Source organism: Hevea brasiliensis, chromosome 10, assembly GCF_030052815.1.
Source record: "Hevea brasiliensis isolate MT/VB/25A 57/8 chromosome 10, ASM3005281v1, whole genome shotgun sequence".
NCBI lineage: Eukaryota > Viridiplantae > Streptophyta > Magnoliopsida > Malpighiales > Euphorbiaceae > Hevea > Hevea brasiliensis.
In genome coordinates this window covers 98,746,089-98,762,141 of record NC_079502.1, presented here as the reverse complement: position 1 = coordinate 98,762,141, position 16,053 = coordinate 98,746,089, and the positions used below count along the sequence as shown (strand labels likewise).

At 34.1% G+C, this 16,053-nt stretch overlaps 3 protein-coding genes across 6 annotated transcripts; 1 reads left to right on the top strand and 2 right to left on the bottom strand.

The window, feature by feature from the left end:
• Window positions 1-581: 581 nt before the first annotated feature.
• Window positions 582-6,801, bottom strand: LOC110668281 (protein SUPPRESSOR OF GENE SILENCING 3). Of its 3 annotated transcripts, XM_021829459.2 has the most exons (7): window positions 6,648-6,780; window positions 4,923-4,956; window positions 2,790-3,827; window positions 2,341-2,635; window positions 1,843-2,087; window positions 1,121-1,278; window positions 582-1,007 (listed from the first exon to the last, which is right to left on the bottom strand). In XM_021829459.2, exons 3-7 carry the CDS (start codon window positions 3,807-3,809, stop codon window positions 782-784), a joined length of 1,944 nt encoding a protein of 647 aa, XP_021685151.2. In that variant the 5' UTR covers window positions 3,810-3,827; window positions 4,923-4,956; window positions 6,648-6,780; the 3' UTR covers window positions 582-781. The 3 variants fall into 3 exon arrangements, with proteins under 3 accessions (XP_021685151.2, XP_021685153.2, XP_021685152.2); XM_021829461.2 differs by lacking the exon at window positions 4,923-4,956 and having other exon boundaries at window positions 6,648-6,801; XM_021829460.2 differs by lacking the exons at window positions 4,923-4,956; window positions 6,648-6,780 and adding an exon at window positions 3,944-4,075.
• Window positions 6,802-7,563: 762 nt separating this feature from the next.
• On the top strand, window positions 7,564-11,678 carry LOC110668320 (ycf20-like protein). The gene is made up of 3 exons (XM_021829515.2): window positions 7,564-7,582; window positions 10,383-10,579; window positions 11,151-11,678. Exons 2-3 carry the CDS (start codon window positions 10,386-10,388, stop codon window positions 11,617-11,619), a joined length of 663 nt encoding a protein of 220 aa, XP_021685207.2. The 5' UTR covers window positions 7,564-7,582; window positions 10,383-10,385; the 3' UTR covers window positions 11,620-11,678.
• A 678-nt stretch (window positions 11,679-12,356) lies between these two features.
• On the bottom strand, window positions 12,357-15,760 carry LOC110668295 (probable RNA-binding protein ARP1). 2 transcript variants are annotated; one of them, XM_021829487.2, is made up of 6 exons: window positions 15,350-15,760; window positions 14,988-15,123; window positions 14,595-14,688; window positions 14,092-14,119; window positions 13,695-13,935; window positions 12,357-13,608 (listed from the first exon to the last, which is right to left on the bottom strand). In XM_021829487.2, exons 1-6 carry the CDS (start codon window positions 15,530-15,532, stop codon window positions 13,508-13,510), a joined length of 783 nt encoding a protein of 260 aa, XP_021685179.1. In that variant the 5' UTR covers window positions 15,533-15,760; the 3' UTR covers window positions 12,357-13,507. The 2 variants fall into 2 exon arrangements, with proteins under 2 accessions (XP_021685179.1, XP_021685178.1); XM_021829486.2 differs by having other exon boundaries at window positions 14,595-14,730; window positions 15,350-15,758.
• Window positions 15,761-16,053: the final 293 nt, after the last annotated feature.

The following is a 16,053-nucleotide window of genomic DNA, read 5'->3' as shown; positions in this document are numbered from 1 at the left end:
ATTTTCTTCTTCTTTTTTTTTTTTGCCATACATAATGAAAAATCAATTAAAAATATCCTTAACTTTGGCTTTTTAAGTTAAATTTTTTTTTTTCAATAAATTGTAATTTTATCCAAATATTTGCTGAAATTAAATTTAATTTAAGGGGAATTTAAGCAAAATATAAAATAGTGCTTTACTTTATTAAGAATTCATAAAGGTCCAAATATAATGTTATCAATTTGATTTATTAATATTCACTTATAATATAAAATTCTTTATAATAATAGCTTTTTTTTTTAAAAAAAAAAATCTATCTAGCAAAACTCACTTTCAGTTGTCCATTTCTTGAAAGAGGCATTATTTTTAGAGCACTAATTTGTTAAAAAAAAAAATCCCTAATTATAAAAATGTCAAACCACAACATACATTTTTTGTTCTTCAACCCTAAACAAAATTAGCGATGTCTTAAAAATCAATCCAACCCAAAGCTGACACATCACCGAGGACGCATGGTTACCTCCCAGATGGGAAAAGGTAAATGACACTAAATGACGAGACCAGCCAGCTGTTAGTTGCATAACGTTTCCGCGGCACCATAGTAAAATTTTTAAAATTTTCAATCTTCATTTAGTCATATGTTTACCCATACATGAAAGCAAGGTCCATCAAAAGAAAGGCCATAAGGGACTCACACAACTTGGCTTTCCTATTCTTTGCAGGTGATCAGAGAAAGTAAAATATCAAAATGTCTTCAAACTTTAGGAATTTATTAAATTTGTTCCCTCTTACGCATGAAGCATCAAATATTAGTAGAGCCTTTTGCGCTCTGTGGATGTGTGTATTTCTCCATCAAATATGTTAGTTCAGCATCAAACTCTTTCTCTAACTCAAACTCTTCTTCCCAATGCCTCCTCTTCATTGCAGCAAACTTCTCCTCATGTGCTTTGATAAGCCCATCTCTCTCTGCAACATAGTCTTTCATCTCTTTGTCTTGAAATTGGATAAATTTCTCCATTTCTTCCACCCTTCAGACACAAAATGGAACATAACATAAAAGATTCGTCAATAACCTCCCCAAAATTTACCATAAAACCACCTATTTTCTACACTACTCCAATCAGTTCAAACAATTACATACCTGCGCCTATATTCCTCACAATTAGAAGGATTTGCACCTAGCTGCTTTGCTTTCTCCCTTTCCTTCTGTTGTAGATGCTCAAAATTCTCTTCCTTTGCATCCCTTGCTTCATGGATAACTTTGAGTTGATCCTTGAAAAATTGCTCTTGGAAATCCAACTTCATCAATCATTAAATTTAGTTGAAAGAAGTTTAGACAGAATTGTCAGCATGCTATTAAAAATACCCACAAGTGAGTCAAATTCAAAGCAAACTTTAAACCAAGCATCACCAATATACTCATTCTTCAAATGAAATCAAACCTTTCACACTCAATTTTTCCCTTGAGGATTCACTAAACCTCAAACACAGTATGATAAAGCTCAAGGCAATGAGAATATCAGAATAGAGCATGCTTTAATTGACATCAAGATGCTAATAAAGAAGTTATTCCAGTTATCATAATAAATTAGCAGAAGCCAATAAATATGTGAGATGTCCAAGATAACCCTTCCATTACTATATCGTAAAGTTCAATTTATATGCCAGCACATGCACTCAAAGATACTTTTACTGAAAAGAAACTAAGTGCTTCTCTTAAGGATTTCCAGCACCTCCATTCTAATTTTCCTTTTCAGGAACAACATTTGCATCAAGGGCTTTCCTAACAGGTAACACGCACACAGCATTCTCCACTAAAAGTCAACTCAAATGTGATTACTTATATGCAGTAAGCAGCATTACCTCTTCCTGGCTCTGTTCATGGTGCATCTGGGTTCTCTGCCTTACAATGCGGTTTTCCTCTGTAGTCTTGCGCAGCTTGTCAGACACTATTTCAAGAGATTCCTCAAGAGTCTTGGTCTTCCTTTGCTCTTTATCAACCCGGCTCTTCAACCAAATAAGTTGCTGGTTATCCTCGCTCATTTGATTGATTTGGCGCACCACCATTTCATGGTAAGACCTCATCTCATATTTCAGCTTCGACCTCCCTAATCAACATAACCGAGTGTCAACCAACTGTTGATCATATTAGATTAATCATATTTTTGTAATACTTTTGGTGGTTGTGGAAAAGGACAGGAGGAAGGGATTATCAACAAATACTGATTACATAGGAAAAAGTAGTTGCAAAACAAAATCCTTAGCAGTGTATATTAATAGATAGAAAGATACCACTACAGACACACGAAGAGAGAGAGAGAGAGAGAGAGAGAGAGAGAGAGAGAGAGAGAGAGAGAGAACCTTGTGAATGCTGATTGAAGATGTCCAAGTCTTCCTTAACTGCAATGTAACCATAGAGTTGGCGCTTACCACCCGGATGGAACAAGACACGACGACGATCCCAAGCATTTCTATCAGTTCCCTGTTCAGCAAAATGCTTATGCAGTCGTTCAGCTTCCAAATAACCTCTTGCAGAGCTCTCAAATATCAGAACACTCATCCCGCGATGCCCTTGCGGACCATACGAATGTCTAGACTTCACAGCAGCATATCCATTGAAGTAGTCAAGAAGCTCTTGATTGCCCATTCCAATCCACTAAAATCCAATTTAATACACATAAAGAGTTAGTAAGCAGCAACAAATCAAGCAAACAAATCTGGCAGGGCAGAAAAACTTAACTTCACACAAAATAAAACCCCTGAGTGATGAACCCCACAAAATTTAATTACCAAAAATAAAAAATTAATACCTTATCATTCTCATCCTGTTCAAGCCTTGTATTCATAACGATAACCATTGGAGGCCAAGCTATTTCATGATCTTTTTCCTCATCTTTTAAACCTTTCCATTTTCCAAATACTTCACCAGGTGGAATAACTGAAGTTCCCCTTCTACGCAACTCCTCATCCAAAAGTTCTGCTAGCTCTCTATGAAGCATCACCTTTTTTGATCCCTTTGTTTTGGCATGTGTGATCAGGGGCTGCAGGCCTCTGTACCAGTCAATGGCACCAGGACCACCTTGGCATGCTGGACAGTGCCACTGTCTTGCGGGTTCATTGATCTCCTCAACAGTCAAACTATCTAAACTCTGAAAAAATTTCTTGAACCATCTGCTATTCTTGCGAGTCTCATGACTCTTTTGGCTAGCATCTGAATCAAAGTCTTCACTATGAAGCTCATCATCTGTATCATCAATGGCATCGTCATCCTCATCATCTTCATCATCAACATCATTTTCCTTGCTAACTTCAGTATCTTCATTTTTTTTTTTACCATCTTCTGAAATATTAGGAACAGTTGCACCAGCTCTAGATTGCCAATTCCATCCATGCTCCAATGGTGGGGGAATTACAGATTGTGGAGCCATATAGTTGTTCTCTGAGCCCCTATTGGATGATTGCGGCCTGGTATTTCCTCTGTTAGTTGGCCTCTTAGAATCCAAAGCTTGAGTTGACCATGCATTTGCAGACATCCTTCCTGATCCACCATTATTTCGCATGCCTTGCTCATGTCTCACATCGGGGTGCCCCCCTGCTTTAGGATTAGAATTCTGAAAACCCCAGGGTTTTGCAGCACTGCTTCCAGCTCTGTTCTTAGGCTTCCGTGACATAACCTCCCATGCCCCATCATCCAAACTAATGTCTACCACACCTTGACCCAACTGCTCAGCCTTAGGGCTAGAGACTTCTGATGCATTTTTCCCCCTGGATGATGCATTATTACTACCACCAGCAGTTGAAGCCCTTCCACCCCCACCTCTTGAACTCATTTTTGCAACTAATGTATGCTGAATCATTGTTTTCAATGAAAAGACCAATCAGAGTTTCCAGAATTAACAATTGATGAAACAAAAGGGAAAATAAAGAGAAAAGGAAGGTATTTAAAACGAGCAAGTTAAAGTAATCAATGCAACCCCAAAGGTTTGCTCCTTTGGCAAGTGGGTTTGTTCCCCAACTTTTTGAGCAAGGTTCAACTTTTGGGCCAGCACCCAGGAGGTAATTCCTAAATGCTCTTCAAGGCCAACTAATTGATGTGCTACATAGCAAAACAGGAAAACCAAATCATGCATTTTTTTATAATAAAATGAATACACTTTTTCCAACTTTAATATTAAAAAACCCATTAAATACCATTCTGCTTTTGACTCCTCTGATAATACAATATAACCCAAGTACCCAACTAAAACTACCAACTCATAGAAATTGATACTATACAACTTTTTACTCTGTTCTCCAGACCAAGCTTGTATTTCATGCATAAGATTTACTATGCTCCATTATTTCTGAAAAATTCATGCAAGTCATCTACATCACTTATTCTTTGAAAGACAACATTTTCATTTTCAGGAATTAGTATCTGATCCACAAAGCATCAACAAATAGTCACTTGAGAAAGAGTCATCACATCATTAATGAGGAGAAAATCATAGATAAGTGTTAAGACACAAATTAACAATGTTGCAGATTTGAGCAGGGTGGGAGTACATGAAAAATATGGTCAATTAAGCACAACTGAAAAATAATCATAAGTAGCTTGCGCACTGCTCACCCACTTCCCCAACAAGCACCACACAAAACTTGCAAGATTTTGTAAAACAGGCATATAATTAGATAAAAGATGAATACAATAGAAGATCAAAACATAATTGAAAACACTGGATTATTTTTAGCTATTTATGTTGACCCCACAGAAATGTTGAGAAACTAAATTGGGAGAACAGTAGAAAAAACACAGTAAGATGGTTGAAATCCAATGAAGATTGACAGATATTATCATTTAAGATATTGAAAAGGCCAACAATCAGAAGTTTTAGCAATAAGTTCTCTATATATTAGCCTCTTATGAATTGGCACACAATGAATTCTTCTTGCCTAGAGCATACCTTGGTAATGTTGAGATGTTTTGACCAAATGGTCCTGGAAAGGAGAATGTAAAAGTTAGGAGAATAAGTATGCTAAGGAAAGCTAATCATAAGAATTTTTCATTTATTTTTTTTTTTTTTTTAAGAAATCAACTCATGAACTAAACATCCAAAGAGACAAATTATTAATACAAAACTTATTTGACCATAAAAATTCTATTATACAGAGAGATGTTAGTTTCTCGGGTTCAAATGCTAGTAAAACCATTCTTAACAGAGAAAACACATTGAAAACAAAGAAATGCAAGAAATTGCATAATAAGGAAAATAGAGGAAAAAATGAATAAATGTTTAGCTTAACTCATGAAAATTAGTTTATAAATACTTAGAGCTTATAAGCTAATTTAAAAGCATTTAAAATTCTAAGCAAATACATGTTTAGTTAAATTGCCTATAAGCAGCTGACACATTTGGTTAAAAAAAAAAAAAACTTATAAACACACTTACGGTTAAAATTACTAAAAAAATATTAAATAAGATATATTTATGGTTTTAAATAACAACCGTTACATTACGTAACGATCATTATTTACGGCCGTTACCTCAATAATTAAATTGACAAAAAACATATACATGTGGTGCTTTCTTTATTTTTTTTAATTCTCTATGTGTTCCAACCTTCCAACTACTATTTTTATCACATTTTCTCTCAAAATTTCACCTTCCAACTACTTCTTGCAAAAGGTGAGTATTATTTATAATTTTTTGCATATTTGTTGAAGAAAATTTTGTTTGATGTTAGGTTATTGTTAAATTTATAGTATGAAGCATTAGTTTGCCCAACCAATAGATTTATGTTTTTTTTTTCCAATTTGAATTATTTTTCAGAATTAATTTGACTAATGCATTATTAATAACATCTAATTTGATGTATTTATACTTATTATATATTTATGGATCTGAATTTTACATTTATCTACCAATATCTACTCACTTCATCAACTTCACAAAATTTTCAAAAAAATTTACTTCGCACCAGACAGTTACCGTTTCCTTACAACTGTTAGAGGCCTATTTCCGTTAGGCATGACTGCGACCGTGATTCAAAACCATGAATATATGATGAAATTTTAAAATGAAAAGCACATTTATGGTTAAAATTACTAAAAAGATAAATTAACCAAAATTGAAAAGCTGATCCGGCCCTTTTTTTTTAAGTTTATAAGCCCAAAAAATATTATAAACAGTGGTTTGATCAACTTATAAGCTAAGTCACACACCATCTAAGGCTCAATTTTTTTTTCTAATTTATCTTTCCCGTTTTATTTCTAGTAAGAGCAGAAGTACAGTTTCTCCAACATCAATCGCATGTTTCATGGATTAAAAAAAATCAATATAAACCAAATAGTACCTAAGCACCATAGAATATAATCAATCGCCACCAGAAATAGTACCATAATATCATCTAATCTTCATGCAGAACAAAATAGGCAAATCAATTGCTCCAGAAAAAACAAAAACTAGCAAAATAAATACCTTGAATTAACATCTATCTACTATAATAGAGACACAAAATCCAAATGCAGAGGCATGAAAACTAAAGAAGGGATTAGGTGCTAAACCTCCAGCTCTAATGGCCATGGAAAAGAGAGCTGGAGCGATAAGGCGAAGGTTTCAGAGAGAATGAGGAAACTAGGAGAAATGAGCATAAAAACCGATCTTCAGCGAAAATGAAGCAGATTATACCTGAAAACTATGGACTTCACGTTCACTGTGAAATCCGCCGTAGATGAACGTACGCTCGCTGCTAATCCGTCGAGTGCAGAAAGAGCAAGTGAGAGTAACAGAGAGAAAAAGCGTAGAAAAGAAGCCAGAGACGAAGCATTTTTATATCAAAATAGAGTCCGGACTCGAAAATTTTTTTAAATCCGGTTTTGTAACAGTAAGTTTTCGAGTTTCTTTAGCATGAAGTTTGCATTTTGGAATATTGTAAAAAATTTTAATATATTATTTGATATTATTGTTGGACTAAAAAAATAATTTATATATATTAATTATAAAATATTAAAATACTAAAATAATTTTAAAATATATTTTTAATTATATTGAAAATGATATTTTTTGAAAATTAAATTTGCATTATAATTATTAGTGTCAAAGGAGACTTGAAATATTATTTTCTTAAAAGAAATTTTTATAATTGCTTAATTTCAATTTTAAATGATTTTTTTTTTGTTTTAAATGAGATACAAGCTATTTTTTGTAATTTTTTGACTTAAATTCCCAAAGAGATATATATTGTTTTGTATCATTATGATTTAAATATATTAAATTTAATATATATATATATATAATTTAATTTTAATTAAATTAAAATTAAAATTAAATAATTTTGAAAATAATTTTAGTAAATTCTAAATTAAAAATTTATTACATAAAAAAATTTAATAATATGTTTAAAATAATAATTTTACATTAGTCGGTCAAATAAAAATGTAAACCGATATTTAATTAAAAATGCAAAAAAAAAATGCAATTATCTAAACGAAAAAAATAAAAGAAAAAATGAAGAGGCAAAGGAGATAAAAAAAAAAGAAAAAAAAAAAAAAGAAGAAGAAAACTAGTGTCAATTGCGGGGCTCTCACGAGTCATGAACCAAGAGATCAGTCTGCTTAGGTGAAGTAAATCTACTCTCTCTTTCTCTTTCATTTTCTGTATCTGAAAGTATTTTAGCTATTTTTTCGATTTTAGAAGAAATCTATCATTTTTTCTTCTCATAAATTCAATTATATTTTGCCATATTTTGAGCTGAATTGATTCTAGATTCAAGTTACTCACACCAAAAGCCTTCTTCTTCTTCTTCTTCTTCTTCTTCTTCTTCTTCTTCTTCTTTTTTCTTTTTTTTTTTTTTCTTTTTTTCTGTCATAGTAGTTAACTAGTTATTAAATTTCAATAATACGAAAACGTGAACAGCTCTGTACAATTTTAGTTGATTATAAGTTGGGTTTGAAGAATTTATTCTTACGGTTGTAAATTTGGTCTTTATTTCTGCGAATTATTGTTCTAGTTCTCCGGGCACTGAAATGAATGAGGTGCCCATGGTGAGAGTAATCCTGTTAGTAATTGTCTTTTCCTTTCTTTTTTTTTTTATATTAAAAGAGTTACAATTTTTGAATGTTGATGTGGAATTGATTTCAAAGATAGCTAAATGGTGAAAAATTATTCATATAGCTGACTCCACCTAGTTTGCAATTAAGGCTTTGTTATTGTTGCTGTTGTATATTGTATTGAATCAGCTCAAATGTTGTGCTATTGATGCAAAGGCATTTTTTCTAAATCAGTGTGTCATGTTCTTGAAGCAGCAATGGCAATAAAGCAGAGTTTTGGATATTCTTTTGTATTTAGAATGTGAGTTTTGCTCCACTACGGGGTTTGGATGTTCCAATCAGATTTACATTACAAGTGCATCATACAAATAGAATGGTAGTGTTTGGATATTCACTTCACAGTGTACACAACAATTTGGAGCTGAAAGTTCCATTACTAAGGTGAGGGGTTGCATTTAGCATTTGGCACTGATGAACAAGTTGATGTAGCACCAAAACAAGAACAAAGGCAAAACAAGGGAAAAGAGAACTAATTCTCAAATTATGTTGATCTCATAAAATTGTCATAACAAAATCTAAGCTAATAATAATAGAAACCCTAGGTCCTATATGTAATATTTGTGAAATTTTACTCTGTCTTGAGAGTGTGGATGAGTATCGGCTTGGTAATTGTCTTGAGTTTGGGGTTATCTCTACCAAAATAGTTTAAGTCAATTTAGTTTGACTCAAGTTTATAGGTCCAATTGTCACTTGACTGTAGTGTCTGATCTAGAGTTTGGCCCTCTTCTTTGTGGCTTGGCACTACAGGTCTAGTTCTTTTGCTAAAACATGGATTCACTTGGGTTTGGCTCATTGCCCATCATGCTTTTTTCAGGTCCCAGATTGTGATATGCTCTGATATCATGTGAAATTTTACTGACCCAGGAGTGTGGATGACTATCGATATCAATTCTTAAGTTTGGAGTTGTCTCCACCAAAATGCCTTAAACTAATTTGGCATGGCTGCCTATTGCTTTATATTCTCTTTGTTTTACTGTTTTTGATGTGGGACACCAATTGTAATAGTAACTTTAGGATTGAACCTAATTAGGAACATACAAATACATATCCTAACTAGGAAACCCAAATCCACAAAATTCCTAAATAATTAAATACTTTCCTAAATAATAATAATAATAATAATAATAATAATAATAATAATAATAATAATAATAATAGAAATTCCTAATTATTAGAAATACTAAACTTCCTAATTTTATGTGGAATATAATCCCTAAATTGGATTAGGATGTCCATCTTCCCATTCTACATTAGAAGTGATGCAAAGTTTTTGAATTAGAAAGAATAGTAAGGTTCAGAAAAACATTTGGCAGCTGTGCCAGTTTCTTCAAATAAGATATTCACTAACTGAGAGCATTAGCGTACTTATCAAATGAAGGGGGAAAAAAGAGCTAAAGCTTTAAGGCCTAGGGAACCCGGATTGATGCGCATCTTTTTCCAGTCATTTCATTGTTATTTTGCCCCTTGTGCACAACCAAAGTTAAATATTTGACTGTCATTCTGAAATTCCTTTGTAAAGTAGGTCCAAATCCTTATCTATCTGGTGAGTTGGCACTGGAATTAAATTTTACATTATTGATGAGGGCTGTTCTCCAGGGGTTGATCTGGTGATCCTGCAAGATAGGAGAAAGTTAAAGAGGGCATCAGAGCTGTTCCGTTGGCCCACTCTGATGGTAAATTTAGAAGATAGGGGTTTAGGGAAAGAAAATATAAGTGACTGGAGAGAGTTTTAGTTACCTGGATTAGGGGTTGGAAGGCCTTTATATATTTGTTTGTGAGGGCCTCCAGGGTTGCCCCTGTGGTGTTGCTGTTGTCAGTGACATATTGTGTCCTTGATCGTGTTGTCTTGTTTGGTGTGTCCTAACCTTTCTAAAATTCCTTTGTAAACTAGCTCAAAATCCTTATTTATCTGCTGAGTTGGCACTTGGCACTGAAATTAAACTTTACATTATCAAATTTGGTTTTCAGCAATAGGTTATTGTGTGTGTATTTTAAATCTTTCTTTACTTTGTGTAAAAAGAAGAAAATCATTTTCATTTTTAGATATTTTTGCTTCTTCCCAATGATTCTGCTTCATCATGATAATATACAAACTTCAAGCCACTCTAAGAAAGCAATCCAAACTGTACTATAAGTATGCTGTATGACAAAAATATTAATCCTAAATTTTCTACTGCATATATTTTAGTAAAGAGAGAGAGCCAAAGTAGTGTTTCAGAAACAACACAGAATATATATTCCTTTTATTATAATATTTGTTGTTGCATAAAATCTTTATTCTAACTTTGCAGGTTTCAACTTTCTATATCTGCAGCCAATGGCAACTATAATGACATTTCCTAACCATCCAAGAAATGCGAAGCTTCTATATAAAGAGTGTCACGGATCTAGAGTTTTAGCTGTAAGATGCACAGCATGCTTTAACAAGGCTGCTCATCCCTTTGGCCAGAAACTCTATTCTCAATGTTCTTATCTCTATTTTGCTGAACCATATTGGGACAAAAATTTCAGGTAAGTTACCCTGCCGATTCTCTATAATGTTGATGCTTTTGGTTGTTTGTTCTGCTAGGATATTAGTAACATGTAACTAGACCCTTATCTATGGTATGCTATGATGAATGGGGTTGGACATATTGCAGCAGAAGATAAATTAAAAATTGTGGAACGTAAATTTTGGACTTGGTTGCTTTGTTCCTGTAGTAAATCTGTCATGTTTCTTTTTCCTTTAACCTATCAGTCTGTTCTCAACTTCCTAATATACCCTTAATTGCATGCCACATGTGAGTTCATGTGCATTCATACATGCTCGGGGGCCATTTGGTCGATGATCAATAGAAGTACCCTCAATTCAAATGTACATGTTATAAACTCATTGTTTCCTGTAAACTTTAGAGTATGCTTAATGAAGTGGATGTAAAATTTTTTTTATTTCATCTTTTTTTTTTTCAGCAAAGGAAATAGTAGTCTGAGTTCTCTGTTATTTCTTTAATGGAATGAACTAAGAATATAGAAGATTAATGGAGGCTTTATTGTTAACATATATTGCTTAATATTATTTAGAGTTTTTGTTTGAATTGCGCAGGAAGATAGCCTGGCAGGTTAGGAGTAGTGTAGATAGTGGATTGGATCCTTCTCCTTCAAGTAGCACTAGTGGTGGAACACGATTGGTTAGGGCCATCCAAACTTTGCAGGCCAGGATAGTTGCGAGAATCAAGGAGATAAGGAAAAATCTCCCAATAAAATTACTCTTTTTCTTGGTGGGATTTTATTGTGCAACTGCCTTTGCCACTGTTATTGGTCAGACGGGTGATTGGGATATTCTATCTGCCGCTTTTGCTGTGGCAGTAGTGGAAGGGATTGGAGCCCTTATGTATAGGGCTTCTTTTCCTTTGTTCAACAATATTAGGAGCCTTATAACCATGTTTAACTACTGGAAGGCTGGGCTTTCTCTTGGTCTATTCTTGGATTCATTTAAGTACGAAATCGATGACATTACGAACTTCAGTAATCCTTTTTATTTTGAAATGGATATATTCCCTATCTTCTTGTGAAACTCAGCATTTTTCAAATGCTCTTTTGTTTATAATAATTTGCATATAAGAATTTTCAAGAGGCGATCAAGTTCAATCTGTTCTTATGTAAATATCATCCTTCATGAAGCAACTTAGCTGTTGGGGCACTTGTTTGCTACATCCTCTTATTGTCTCAGGATTTGCCTTTAGTTATTTTGCCTATGCTAATCCATACTCAGCCACAGATAAAAGTCCTTTAAATGTTGAGTTTCTTCAGAGAGATGAGGTAACAACGATCATGCCTTCTCTTGGATGTCATAATTAATAAAAATGCTCTTTGTTTTTGCTACTTCATTAACGCCTTGTAGGAAATTCAGAAGAATATAAAATAGCTGATGCTGTATCTTCCAATGAGGGAGGATCTCACAGTTTGACAACTTGCTTAGCATTTGGTTCGAAGCAATATCTTCCTACGCCTTCAATTCCTTGCATTAAATTGTTTCATGTCCTAGACTATCATATTTCACTTTCTTTATTTTTTATTTGTTTGGTTCTGATAAAGATTTGACCTCAATACTTTACAATTCTGGATATAATTATAATATCATTGAGCTAAAATTCATTGGTTACAAATATTTTCTTTTTGTCTTGCATGAAACAAAATGTGGTCAACATTGATTCATAATCGTAGTGGTCTAATGAGAGAGAATGTACCAAGTTTATTGAGTGATCTATCAGAGATCAAGCGGTGAAAAACATTTGTAAACTAATAGAAATGACTACAATACAATTTCTTTTTTAAATTTATTACAGTTCCATAGTGCTTAGACTACACAACTGAGGGGTAGTCTTTCCCTCTGCCTAAATCCCACAAAACAACTCTCTCTCCATGAAGGAGTTGTTGTCCTTTAATTTTAAGACTCTTTGTCACTTCAAATGCTAAATTTGAGACACTAAACTGGTGGCACAACAGGGCCATTTATTACAAACCAAACTTCAGATTCACAAACGATTACATATCTTAGGAATTGTAAACCAAACTTGACAAGTATAAAATATATGTATCTCCCATTAGAAATATATCCATGAGAGAGAGAGAAAGAGAGAGACTTGACGAGATGGAGAAGGCAGCAGTAGCATACCAGAAGTGAAAAATCAACTTTAGCCATAACCACGAACGGCTGTGGGTTAGATGGACAAGCCAAAGGATCAGACCAAAATATCTCCTCAGGTTATCTCAGCTTTAACTAGTATATAACAAGTAAAGAAAAAGAAACACACCAACACTTACTCCAAGTGGGAATTTCACAAAAGCATGCATGAGCTCTAGGTTTGAAAAAAAACAACAGCTCTTCTGTCAAAATTGAGCTAGAACCCCCAATGGTTTAGCCACAATGAATTCTTTACAATTAAAACTGATCAAGAATCAAATGCAACTAAATTAGTGATGACCAAAGAATATCTTCCCTTTCCAAAAGAGAAGAGAGGATTTGCAAGAAGTGAGTGCAAACTGCAAGAGCAAATTGCCCTATTGATGTTAGCAAAAACAGCCTTAGTTGGGCATTCCATGCCCAGTGAATGTTGTTAAAAACCCACCCTGCATCTGGATGTTATAGGGTGATTTAATGAATGTGAGCTACAGTCCTGTACTGTTTCCCATTCTATGAACTTGTTTCTATGTATCGTCTAACTAATCTAACCCATCTTAGACAAATTGCTTCATGTGATGGAGATATTATCCAAAAATGGCTAATTAAATACTTAAATATCCCCTCTCAACAGATGGTTAAAGACTGAAATAAGATTTTGCCATGGGTCCATATACGTAGAGGAGAGAATTGTAAGGAGTCCCTAGCCAGCTATATGGAGTTGAGACGGAGAAGAGAGGAACCAAGATCAGTAGTCAAGATATTTAAGTAAGAATAGCTCAAACGCTACTGATGGGGCGTAGAGAATTTGTCTGAGAAGGATAATGTGGTGCCAAAGCAGCAACAGTTGGAGCAGCAAGAGCTGTGCTTACACTTGGTCCTGCAATATTGAATGCAATTAATGCCTAATTAGTATATATTAGGAAATTGGCTACAAGGAATTAGAATATGTTCAGAGTCACAGACCAGCTATGGCCTGAGAGTGTGGGATGGCATTCAGAGTCATTGGTGGGCTATAGTGCTGTGGGACACCTGATGTAGCAACAATTGGATACTGGAAGTGGTGTTGAGGATACTGGAAATCGAACCCTACTCCATATTGCATGTATGGGTAGAAATTTGAATTTGAACCAGCAATTGTGCCATTCGCTACTGTCCCATATACAAGATAATGGCAGCTTGTTCCTCCACTTGAGCCATAGTAGCTCTGCATACAAAAAACACCCAAAAACGAAATTAATTATTATATGCAAGACAGTTGCCTATCTAGGATACAATTAGATCTTTTTTTTTTTCTTCTTGAGAATTGGCCTGAACTAATTATAATAAAACCAGCTGATAGAGAGTAGGCGTCAGAACAAACCGTGGGACATGTGTAGTTGGGAGAGTACCTGAAAAAAATGGATTAATGAAGGATTAGCAATTATAACCCCTCAAAATGACACTCTCACATGCGCACAAAGAAGAAAATGGAAAGCAGTTGATGATGAGTCATGCAGATGAAATTAATACTAGCTATAATATATAGCTCATACATCTTAATTCTGTTTTAATCAAGTTTAAGCAAAAATTTTCCAGTCATTACGGATGGGCATGTGATAATTTCACATGAGCATGCTTCTTGCACGTGACAATGGTCAAACTTGTAGCTAGTAATCATGATACATGCATGAAGGTATCACACAAATTACTGATCATGCATATAGATATAACTAGTGTAGTGTATAAATGTATTTGGAAAGTAAAAGAATGAGCGAGGTTTCAATTATATGTATATATATTTGGTCAAAAGAGTATATAGTGAACTGGCAATGCACATGGGAGATTGATAATTAGGAGAAAAAAAAAAAGAAAAAAGAAGCTTACCCATATAGAGTGAAGGGGATTCCTTGTTGGATGGCACAATGTGGAAGAGTTGGCGTTGAAGGAAAAGGTAGAGTCCCAACCCCACCTTGAAAGCCTGCGTGGAAAGATTTCATGACCCTAAAGTTTCTGCCCCCTCCTAAATATATTTCTCAATTGTATTAGCTTTGATTTTCATTGACAATCAAACTCCATCAAATAATTACATTACATATTACTTAAGCACAAGAAATTCTCATCATCAGTATGTATGTGAAAATCAGAGAAAGGATTCTTTCATTCTCCTTTCATAACTAAGATTATTTCGATAATAACGAGACCAAAAAAAATGAATAGGGAAATTTCCAAAAAGATGAAAAAGAAAAAGAAGAAGAGAATAAAGCAAGAAGAAAGTACCATATTGTTGTGAGGTGGAAGGTCTAGATCTTTGGACACCCAAAGAAGCAAGATTACAGTTTGCCCTCCTTCCATCTATCACAGGCGCAGGATCCACACAAGCTCTCCTGGCGGCTTCTGCTTCTTTAAAAGTTACCTAAAAATGGATAAAGCAAAGCAATATTTCTTATCAACTTATTCATAACAAAATACACTCAAATCTTTCTGCAATATAAGTACATCCCATTATTATCAGATCTATGAGTTAGTTCAATATGCTTTAACTGTGTATATATCATGTAAATATAAAAGGGTTATTAATTAACAATATATATAGACATATATGTATGAGGAAAGAGAAAAACTGATGAGAATAAACTTACAAATCCATATCCTTTGGATCTTCCAGTATTCTTGTCTATGATAACTACAGCTTCCAAGATCTCTCCAAACTGTTGGAAGTATTTCTTCATGGTCTCCTTCTGGGTCTCCCATGCTAAGCCCCCAACAAACACCTTGGTGTAAGTAGTATCTCCAAATTGACTTCCCATATTAGTCGAACTCATCTCTCCCCCACAAGCCCTCTTCTTTTCTTCTAGTGATGATCTTCTTCCTCTTTCTTAATTTTGTGATCTAATAATTAATCTTCAAAACGATATTGGAGAAGAGCTTTTGTTGAGCAGAGAGACAGTAGGTGATGCAATTATCTAATAGCTAGGTCAGGATCACCAGGAAAGAGAGAGAGAGAGAGAGAGAGAGAGAAGAAAAGTAGGGAAAAGGTGATAAAGAAATTATAAGGACATGTATTATATAGTAGTTAATCCCCACCACTTCATTATTATTGGCCCCCTCTCGTCATCTCCCCATAGGCATCAGTGCATGTAACATCCTAAACAGGCATCAGTGCATGTAACATCCTAAACATAGATAGGTTTCACTCATATGCAGGATTCATTTTCTGCATAACTCTGTGCATATATATAATTAACGACAAAAATTGAGGACATATATAAATTCAATATGGTATTAAAATAGCTGAATCCTAACCATTGCATATTCTTCTAAGTCCAGAATCTAGTCGTGGATA